We start from the raw sequence: 11,396 nt of genomic DNA, 5'->3' as shown, positions 1-11,396 counted from the left end.
CTTTCTCTTTTCGTCTTGCAGAGTTGTGTTCTTCTTCTCATGAAAAGTAAATTTTCTGAGAAATTGTACTTCAGAGGCATTCAATCTTCGACGAAGTGGATGAAAGTAGGTGAAAAATCAGGAATTCCCAAGGTCGAGTCAAGTTTTGTGTGGGGGGGGGGGGGGGGGAGGGGAGAGAGAAAGAAAGAAATGCCGTCTTGGAGTTGGAGAACTCGGGCACGTGGAGACAGCTTTTTTTTTTTTGTACGTTCCTTTGGAGAAGAAGAAAAAAAAAGTCGTCGCGTACTGCCACCACCCACCGCCAACGACTTTCTTGCAACCCAACTATCTACTGAAACTCAGTACTCAGCAGCGAGAGCGTTCGAAATAATAATAATAATAATAATTATAAAGGAATGTCGAGGATTCTTTAAGGAAAAAAAAAAAAGAAAGGACGAAGACGACACGCAAAGTAAATGAAGACGAAGAAGAAGCTACACAAACATCAAGGACAAGAGGAAACATGTGTTAATTTGTTGCTATATTTTTTTTTTGTTTTTCTGGGGGTTTCCCTCACCCTCTTTCTTCTTGGGAGTAAGTTGATAGGAACGCGAGTGTTAAACGTGTTTTTGTACTTTTTCACTTGTTACTCTTGTTGTCCTTCGTCGTAATCTTGACCTTGGGGCTGTCGGTAAAATTTCGGGTATTTTTTTTTTTCTTAAGGATTTTTTGATGGCAACATGCGAGGGTGTGTTTGGGGATGAGTTTTTTTGGGGGAGGTTGCGTTTCAATTACAAAGAGAAAATAATCAAAATATTGAAGTTTTTTTTTCTTATTTGAAAGGATATATCATTTGAAGGAATCAGTTAAAGAGAAGACTCTTATCCAAAATATTTTGCTTTCTAAAAGGTTTTTGGATGTATCAGTTCAAAAAAATGGGGTTTAAAATTTACCATAGTCGTCATGATGTGAAGATAAGTTTTGAAAAAAAAAACTGTTGATAAATGTAGAAATGAAGTACCTACTTAGGTAAATACCTACACAAAAAGTACAACAACGAATTGCTAGATATGTATAAGGGGCTCAAAAGCTGTTTAGAGTTTTTACTTTATACACTCTTGTCAGTTTGTTCTGTACACCACAAACTGATAATGAACAACAGCTACCTCTTGCAGAATTTGAAAAAACTCAAAAACCGTGGTGATTCCACTTTTCACATGATCACCAAACATAGGCAAATCTATCTTCTCTACAAGAGAAAGCAGAAAGAGTGCAGTGTCAAAACAAATTATCCCAGATAAGTTTTCAGAACAAAAAAAATACTGCATCCGCTCCTGAATTGTCATCAAGACACCTTTAGCTCAACAAAAAATTGCCTGTGCACGCTTTTTGGATGTTGAGAAAGGTTTTTATAGCTTATAAATTGAAGACCTTAGATAATCATAATTTTAACTTACTACAGGCTTTCCTTTGGAACTAATCAAAATTAAATTTTTTGGCGATTTTACTTTAGAAACTTTTTTGTGCAAGTCTGCTCTTGATCAAGGCTCAAGCTTGGACAGTACAGTTTTCTGACCTCTGACCTAACCAAACGCAAGTGAGTGCGAGAACCTGCTCTGCAATTTCATTTCGTCATCAATATCTATCCGAAAAGTCCAGACCCTTATCCGGGAACTGAATAAGTTCCACCATAAGTAGGGTATTGGGATCAACTCAACAGAATTGGGACTCTTCTGCCTATGACAAACATTGCCACTCCCATGCTGATCAGTATACTCTAGTTCCATCCTCAGAAAAGCCAAAAATGCATTCAACAGCCTCCAACGCATGATATTGAGAAAAAGTCGATAGAAGTAGTAAGTGAACGAAATATCTGGTCTACAAGCAGCTTATTTAACCAGTCGGTATGTTGTATATTGTATATTTAATTTTTAATTTTTTTTATAAATGGGTGTTTTTCGATCTTAAGTGCCATAAGAGCCCTCAATAATAGTCCTTGATCCAACCAAATTTTTAATCGCGATTTTATTCCTGCCCACGCACTCATTTCCAGACGCTAGAACAATCTAATACCATACCAGATACCAGGGCCGGACTTTATAAAATTAATTTAATTTTTAGCTACTATCTTAATCTGCAGAACCTAAACTCGTTTGAAGTCCAATACTTAAATCTTATACTGCATCAAAATTTTGAATAATCGAAATTTATTTTTTATCTTAATGGTAGGTAAATCAATTCCTTTGCTTTTTATCGTGTGTGTGAATACATTTAATTGTAGTTTTTTTTTAATACTGGCAATCAATAAGGAACAAAATTTTTAACTTTATCAATTACTCAAGAAAACATACAAATCGGCCATTCCAAAGTAAGGGAGAAGAAATATTGATCTTGTTTCCGGTTTATCTCGTTGAAGAAGCATTCTTTTTTCTTGAAACTTGGTAGGTCTTAAGGGCTCATGATAAAGTTGATGTTCTAGAAGTTTCACGAAAAACTAACTAAACGTAACCAAATTATTCACAGATAAAGTGGTAACGGAGAAGACGCGTAGATACAAATCTTCTCCGTTACCGTCTTTGCCTGTTAATAATTCAGCTGTTTTGAAACTTCTAGAACTTCAACTTTATAATAAGCCCTTCAAGAAAAAAGATTGCTTCTTCAACGAGATACACTGGATAATAAGAGTGAAAATGTCCAAAAAATGCAAATGAAATGGCCGAAATTAACATTAGCTCCATTTAGGCTAAGGCCTAGTACTCAGATCGCGCTAAGCTTGAGCTGAACTTTTTCTCTCTAAACATCAGCTAAATTCTTATATAAATTTTGACACATGAAATTTGTAAATTCAAAAGATGATAAATAATGTGTCCTAAAAACAATTTGAACTGTTAAACAATTTCAAAAGAGTGTAGAATACATATTTACATAATTTGATTTTGTGAATTTTACTAAACTTCAACAGTATACCCGAGTCGAACTTTATGTAAGAATTTAGTACCCAAAGTACTTTATATAATCTATTTAAGCACTTTTCATTCGAAAATAAACCTTAATATGAACTTTGTACACTTACTTAACTCATTATCTCCTGAGAAACCTTCATGACTGATAATTAACGACTTTTAAAACTGAAAACACTAGTTTAATCCTAAAAATTCTATTTGTGTCCTGAATTTTTAGACTTTACTATGTCCTTGAAATTCTCTTCAAGCTTGATAGATACTATTAAAACTCTTTAAGCTAGGTTGAGACTATTATAAAATACTAAACACTTTTTAAGTCCTAAATGTTCTCTTCTTAATTTGGGCTGAGACTTCAAAAACTCCAAATACTAGTTAAGTCCTAAAAATACAAGTTTAGACAAGCACGACCTTAGCCATTATCTCTTGCACTTTTCACATTGAAGGCCATTTGAAGTAGGTCATTCGTCGAGCGCGGGTCAAAGACTGTGTTGTAGCGTGATTTCAATTTATTTTATACAAAAAAAACGTATTTGAAAATAAAAACAAATTATAATAATTTTGTGAAAAAAAACAGTGAAGAGTGTGAACAAACATTAATGTGTGAAATAAAATATAAAAAAAAAATGTGAATGAAAAATAAGTAAATATCGTGGTTAAAAACTTTTTTACTTGCAAGTAGGATATGCCTTACCTACATAATGTTTTGTGTCAAAAATTTGAGGTTTTAATCAAAACTAACATAACAATGATGGAAAAGTAATTTTCGTCGCGTAGGTCTGTCCATCGGTGTGTCGGTGCGTCGGTTCGGTCGTCTGTGCGTCGTCACATGAAGCCATATATGAAGCTTGAAATTTTTTTCGTAATTTCCAAAGTTGTTTTTTTTTTTTTTTAATATCTCACTCAAAAAGTGTACTATAAAATTTTTGAGTAATTGCAATTTAATACAGTAGTCCCTCGATAATGTGATTTACCGATAATGCGAATTTCTCTCATTGTCATCTCTATAATGTGAACTTTGAAATTTTTTTAGACTCTGTAATGTTAATTCCTTTTGTAAAAGCTTATGTGATTTTTTCTTGTTCGTTCACGCAATTTTTTTTATAATCTTGGATAATGAACAATTGTTGTTGGTGTGGATAAATCTTAAGAAATATTAAATTCGATGACTTTTCTTCGAAATTTTGAAATGGAGTGCACTCGTAATTAATTTTATTTTTTGATTTTTTTATTTATCTTTGAAAATTTGTTCAATAAATGCTTAACCTGAGGTTCAAAAAAATATTTTGTGCTACATTCATTGCTTATAAATATTGTTTTAATCAGTTAAATGAGAATTGGAAAAAGTTCCATTAATGTGAATTCCTCTAAAATACGAAAACGCCTTGTTTTAACTAGTTCACATTATCGAGATACAACTGTATTTTTGATCTGATATGATAAACATATTTTTCTGATTTCATTGAAATTCCAATGGTAAGCAAACATTTATGTATTTATAAAATGCTCCTCAGCCGTGCATTTTATTTACAGCGATTCATTTATTTAACCTGAACATTAATTCTGTCTTAATTCGAATTTGTAGGACTTAGTAAGAATATTAAGATTCTAATGAAAACAAAAAGCCTATAGAATATGAAAATTAATAGAATAAATAGGACTTTATGAGTTTTTGTAGAAAATTTAGGTTTTAAACAGGCTTTAATGTAATTTTTTTGGTCCTAAATAACTACCCAAAATGGGATTTTTTCCGATAACCGACTATTTGAGGTCTTAAGTAGAGGTTATTTTCTTTAGAAATTTAGTGATGTTTATGACCTAGTGAATCTAAACAAAGAATATTTAGGTAATATTTAGGCTTTAAATAGTGCCAAATGTTCGACTCGGGTAGCTATGTAGGTACAGTTATAAACTAAAATTTGATATTTTATTTGTTGGAGTTGCATACCTTCCGGCGTAAATTCTGCAAAATTTTTGCTCGGCTTAAATTTGGAGAGAATTTGTATGAGATGAGAGCTAAGATTTAGCGCGAACATCGAATAAAAAGAAGAAAATGCAAAATAATAAGAAGAAAAGGAAAGAAGAAAAAGAAAACCAAACACTACGAAAAATTAGATTTTTGCTCAAAATAAATCAATCTAAAATACTGGAAATCCAAACCATTCTGATATCACAAATTATTTCAGATCCTCTACATTTTGACTCCTCATTAACTGCAACAATATATGAAACTTATTCGTTTTGGGAAGATTAGATAACTTAAATCTGTTTTCATAAAAGTTCGGCAAACCGAAATAATATTTCGAAAATATAAATATTTTTTAAATTCATGAACGCTGAAAATCTGGAGTATTAACAGATTAGACAAAGGGAGGTGCAACTACTAATCAAGTTTTCTGCATCACGTATAAAATTTCACTCCAAGTTTATAATGTATATACATAGTTAAATTACCATTGGCGCACTATCTTATGAAAGTGGTCAGAGGCGGCATATTATAATGGGCACCTTAATTGATTGAAATAGGGGAAAGTGACCTAAAATGGCACCCCAAGGTAAAATGGCCCCCTTGCTAGAAATCGTAAAATCGAATATAATTAGAAAGTTTTATAAACGCAATTCTTTGGTTTATCTGGCTAAATCGACATATCGACGGTTAAACTTCATAACCTCGTAAGTCGTTTTTGCAAGTTTTTCAGAAATCAAAAAACAAAATGTTGTGTTTCTTGTTTTTGTATGGGATTTATCAATACGAGTGTTTGAATTTTGTCATTCCTGAAAAATGTTCAGAACAACATTGTTAAGCTGAATATACCAAAAGATAGCTCTGAATTTTCTGAATTGTTTGCATTAATAATATTTTTTCGAATTTTTAGACTTACGAGGTTATGAAGTTTAACCGTCGATATACCAAATTTTAGCAACTTCAAGCCATTATTTAAAATTTGACAGGTCAAACTGTCTCAAACCACCTCAAAAAGTACACAAAAAGTTGGCTTAAAAGGATTTTAGATTTTTCGTTATAAAGTTTAAATTCAAAAAACTTAAAATGGGCAAAATGGCCTACCTAGTACTCGGGTAAAATTTCATACCTACTTTCACATGCCATTATATACTTACTTTCACATTTTCATTTTTTATACCTACTGAAAATGGTTGCTTAATATAAATGATCTACAGAGAGAAAGTCCTGGCCTGAAGAAAGTCCTTGATTCCGCCCAAAATCTGGAAAAAAGCATCCAAAACAATCGAAGTTGCAAAAACTGCAGTAAGGAGAAGAGCAATTAACATAAACAGGGTTTTAAATGACTCGTAGAAAGATCTGGGGGGATTAAGCACCACTTGTTGTAAAAATGGAAATGGAGCCGTTTGACTCGATTTTTCATTTAAAATAAAGCATTTTTGGACAGTGTGCCATTTTACCCGGGTAAATTTGATCAGTGAAATTTGTAGACGTCTTGAAAATTAAACAATTTAAATACTTTTTGAAATTTTTTTAACTTGCAAAGCAAAAAAATGTGAGAGAAATATATTAAACTTTGAAAAGTATATAGCATTGAATGTTACTTTTTTTTTAGGTATGAGACATATATTAAAATTATATAAATGCTTCTTCACAAAAAGTTTCGTTGTAATCGAATAAGCGGTTTCGGAGATAATTGGATTTGAAAAAAAAAAAAACGGTTCTATGGCAGGTACCGTTAATCATGATTTTCAAAAACAATTTTTTTCATTAGAAGATAGACCTTAGCTTTAAACTAACATTTGAATTTTTTAAACAAAATCGTTGGAGCATGGCTTCGTGTTGTTTGTCGGACATAATTTTCTTAATAGAAAAAGAGCCCACTTAAACCTAAAACCACAAAGTAAACAGTGATGAGCTTAGGGATTGTATTTAGCTGCAATAAGGCCGAATTCAACAACAAGCCAAATTGGTCAGATTCAAATCCAAACACAAATTTGGAAATCTCTATTTTTCTGCAATGATGCAATTAATAATGAAAAAAAAAAAAAAAAAAATTTGAAGTGAAAACTTCTTTAGTATCGTAGTGATTTGAAACAAGATGAAACGCAAAAGCGACACGAAAAATCAATTGATCATAACTTTTTTTGTTTTAATAGATGGATGATAGGTACTTAAATAAATTATGATTGCGCAAAATTTCAATTAATTTCATATTCAAAATTCTGAAATAACGACGAAAAGATGTTCTTTTTCCAAACACGTTATATCTTTTGATCTAGAGCTCATAACAAATTTATTTAACTTTAATACGCATGCTGATAACAGAACCTTTTATTTGATATATCACACATAACGGTACGAGCTCTACAAGTTATATAATCTTTAATTAAAAACTTGAAAAATACCTCAAAACACCTGTGAAGATTTGTTGCCGATGACCAGCCAGCAGAAGAGGAAGTACCTTAATCTCAGTTTGAAATTTCGACATGGTTGGCCTTAAAAAATTCTTACTTTTTATGTAGGCATGGTAGAAATATGATTGAAGCGTCATATAAAAGTTGAAATAATAATGATATTATTGTCTTTTAAAAAATGGATTTAATGGCGTTAGAAGAGAAAAGAGAATGATTGTTTTGCTTTTTTTATGAAAACTAATTGGGTTAAAAAATTCTAGCTCTTTTAGTAGATGTTGTATAGACATGGTCGATATAAATATTTTGAGCTGAAACAATAAGCTTTCAGATGGTATAAAATTTATTGTAGGTTGTCATATACAAAAAAGTGATGGAATAAAAAAAAGTTATATTTTTTCGATTTTTTGTAATGGTTTTTAAGGTTTCACTTCAACCACGTGTGAATTGCACACATGATTTTCTTTTTTATTAAAAGACATAAATGAAATCTATTAATTTAAAAAAAAATTTTTTTCATTATTAAAAAATTGCATCATTGCAGAAAAATAGAGATTTTCAAATTTGTGTTTTTAACAACGTTAAAGGAGATGGCACATTTTTCTATGGAGCTTGGGCCCAGTGTGTTCACTAACTAAATTGGTATCAAATGAAAGGTGACGGTAAGCACATTACGTGGGTAAAATATTTTCAAATTCGTAAGTGGGGTTTTGGAGATATTTGAGTTTGAAGTTTCGGATTTCACAATCAAGATTTCAGCAAATTTTTGGAACAATTAATCGTAGAATGCGTAATAATGGGTGTACAGAAATAATATTGGTATCAAATAAAAGGTATTTCTCTTGTCTATAAATCTGTATCTTATATATATTCTTTGTTAAAAAAAATAATACATATTAGGTATTTACTTCTTAAAAGGTGATTTTTTTAAGCGAGGCATTTGGCACATCGAAATATCAAAATATTCAGTGGTGACATGCACTTTTTTTTTGTAATTTTTCGATAGCTTAATGTGTTACCTTTAATTCTATATATAAAATAGTTCTATAAAACATACAAAATCCTTATAATAAGCAAAATACACAAAAACGCGCTGAAATATGCTTATAAAATAATAAGAATAGAAACTATAGTTCAGTCAATGGGGAAAAATCTGGAAAAAGCTATGACGTGAGCTAAGTTTGAATGCAGTATTGAAGAGGGGTTTATCCCAAGTACAAATCTCAGATTGCGTATTGTTTGGTCTTGTGGGGCGACCGCCATTTTGAAAAACGCATTTGTCTCAATATCTCGAGAACGACTGGTCGGACAGAAAACTAGAGAGGACTTTTTAGATTGGAAATTAGTTAATCTTTCTTTTTCTAGTACATCATTTTTCTCTAGGAGTTATAATTTCAGAGTTACACTACCGAAAATTGTGTGTTTTTTGATATTTTAAATATTTTAAACAACCCTTAGAGTTAAGTGCGGAATTACTGAGAATGAGATACTTTGCGGTTCTGTTACTCTGAAAGTATAACTCCTAGAGAAAAATGATGTACTAGAAAAAGAAAGATTAACTAATTTCCAATTTAAAAAGTCCTTTCTACGCATTCTACGATTAATTGATCGCAAAAATAGCTGAAATCTTGATTTTGAAATCCGAAACTTCAAACTCAAATATCTCCAAAACCCCACTAACGAATTTGAAAATATTTTACCCACGTGATGTGCTTACCGTCACCTTTCATTTGATACCCATTTCGTAAGTGAACATACTGGGCCCAAAAATGTGCCATCTCCTTTAAACAGCTTTTTCAAATTTTAAGTGTATTTCCAACAGTGCGTTAGCTAAATAAACTGAATTTCCTATACTCAATTTTCCAGGATTACAGGATTGCTTTCTGAAATGTCAACCCATATTTTTATAATTATCTCCTTTTATATATATTCCAAAAGAAAGTTCTGAAGGTGTTCATGCAATTTGTTCATTAGATAGATTTTATTTACTTAAATTTTGAATACAGTACAATGCAGCATAATATATCCAGTTCATACCGAAAGAATTTCCATTACAAAAATACAAATAGCCAAAGCTAGCAAACCTATTAACAATTGAAAAGCTCCACTCAAATGATTAACTGTCATAATATTAGCTTCCTTTGCCCTTCCTTGATAAAACCATGAAAATTTCGTTGATTTTTCCAGAATTCTCTTCACAAAACCATAATTAACCATATCTTCAATTCTTTTGTTTAATTCTACTGTAAGAAATGAGAATTTTGGCATATACATGCACAAGAAATTATGAACTACCGGTTTCTTAACTACCGAAAATCCTCGAAACATTGATAAGTTTAAATGATTTCCTTTATATGATTCACCTCTTGAAATCAAACCAACTTTAGAATCATTGAGTTGGTAAAATTCTTCAAATATTTCCGAAGATGGAACATCGTATAATTTTAATTTGTCGTCCAATTCTGTAAAATCTTTGAGGAAATAATTAAGTCTTGTATCAGATATGAAACTATATCCATTTCGAATGGCTTCTCTAAAATCATTAGGCACCGGTCTTTTCGGACGATTGTGAAGAAATCTAAAAATTGATCCTTCATATGAACTTCTTAGAATGAAAAATCCAAAAAGCCATGCCAAAAGTCGAACTTTCAATGAGAAGTTCCCAAAACCAAGTGATGAATTCTTCAGAGCGATTTTAGAAATTTCGCGACCAACAAAAAGTACTAGAATAATTATCCAAGTGAAATAATCAAATGGGAATAGTAAGATTTCCAGAGAATTGTAAGTCTCCGGTTGTTTGACAATCAATTTGACAGGAAGTGTGAAGTAAAATATCGTTGAAGCGAAATGGGTTTTTCTTTCTTTCGAACAAATCGATCCGCCAAGCATTAAATCTCCAAGACTATCGTTTATCTAAAACAAAATTAAGATAACTTTTGATACTGGAATAAAGTTTTCATTGATAAGGCTGCTCACCAATTTGAAAGCTCCATACGAAGTCCCATCTAGCCGAACATTACCTCTCCCTTCTCGAGACATTATCGGTGCAATGGAAAAGTTCATAATTTCTTTAAGAGTTTCCAGGTAATAGGCATCCAATCCGGAAACTAATTTATTTTCATATAAATTTAAAAATGGCGGTTCATTCCATATAACAACTTTTAGCGGACATTTCCAAAAATTGTTAAGTTTTTGCGGAAAAGATGCCTTCTTCCATTTCAAATTACCATTTCTGCAGACGTTGTATTCTATTGGCCTATCATTTCTGCAGTTATTAATGTCAAATGGAAAATAGGTATAAGCTGTTATGTCACCATTTAAATGTTCGAATAGAACATTTACATTTACGATGAACTTTCGGAAACAATAACTCATAATATTCTGAAGTAAGATATTAAGCTGAGAAGGCTGAATGTAACTTGGTAGTACGAAATAGTAATATTGATGTACGCCAGATATGTCAGAAGCGTCTTGGCGTTGTTGTGACACTAAGAATCTGAAGAAAAAAAAGTAGATAAGACACATTTTTTGAAGGAACTGCATGAAAAAAAAAAACAACCTAAATTAAGCGTTTTTTTGCCAACATTCCGTTTTAAATTAAACGGAATACACTTAATTTAAGATGAAAATCCTTATTATCATAAAAATATGAAGATTTTCATCTGAAATTAAGCAGATTTCCGCTTAATTTAAGACGAAAGTAATCTTGGCAAGAAGCCATGTACAAATCCACTTAAATTTAGGTGGTCTTTTTCTCTGTGCATTTTTCACCAATACTTACTTGAAAGATTTAAAAGAATCAACAAAAAATACTCGCGTATGAAAATCAACTGAAGATTGTTTTGCACCTTGAGATATTATTTCAAATGAAAAATTCATGGTGTTTCTTGACAAAAATTTACTGATTGCATCTTCGAAATAGAATCTTTGAAATTGAGTGCTTCCATGAATGTTGATTGAAAATTTTCTAGAATCATTTACATTTTCATTTTTGATAAATGTATGAAGGCACTTTGCCAAGTAGTTTTCTTTTTGCAATTCAAAACATTCAATTGAATTAAAAAGTATCAGTGAAGGCAG

The 11,396-nt window shown here is 31.4% G+C and overlaps 1 protein-coding gene across 1 annotated transcript; it reads right to left on the bottom strand.

Annotated features, from left to right (window-relative positions):
• Positions 1-9,347: 9,347 nt before the first annotated feature.
• On the bottom strand, positions 9,348-10,355 carry LOC129909717 (uncharacterized). Its single transcript, XM_055986790.1, has 2 exons — positions 10,293-10,355; positions 9,348-10,229 (listed from the first exon to the last, which is right to left on the bottom strand). Exons 1-2 carry the CDS (start codon positions 10,353-10,355, stop codon positions 9,348-9,350), a joined length of 945 nt encoding a protein of 314 aa, XP_055842765.1.
• Positions 10,356-11,396: the final 1,041 nt, after the last annotated feature.

The sequence above is a fragment of the Episyrphus balteatus genome, chromosome 2 (assembly GCF_945859705.1).
Source record: "Episyrphus balteatus chromosome 2, idEpiBalt1.1, whole genome shotgun sequence".
In the NCBI taxonomy this organism is placed as follows: Eukaryota; Metazoa; Arthropoda; class Insecta; order Diptera; family Syrphidae; genus Episyrphus; species Episyrphus balteatus.
Note: the sequence above shows the minus strand (reverse complement) of the source record. Positions and strands in the feature narration are given on the sequence as shown.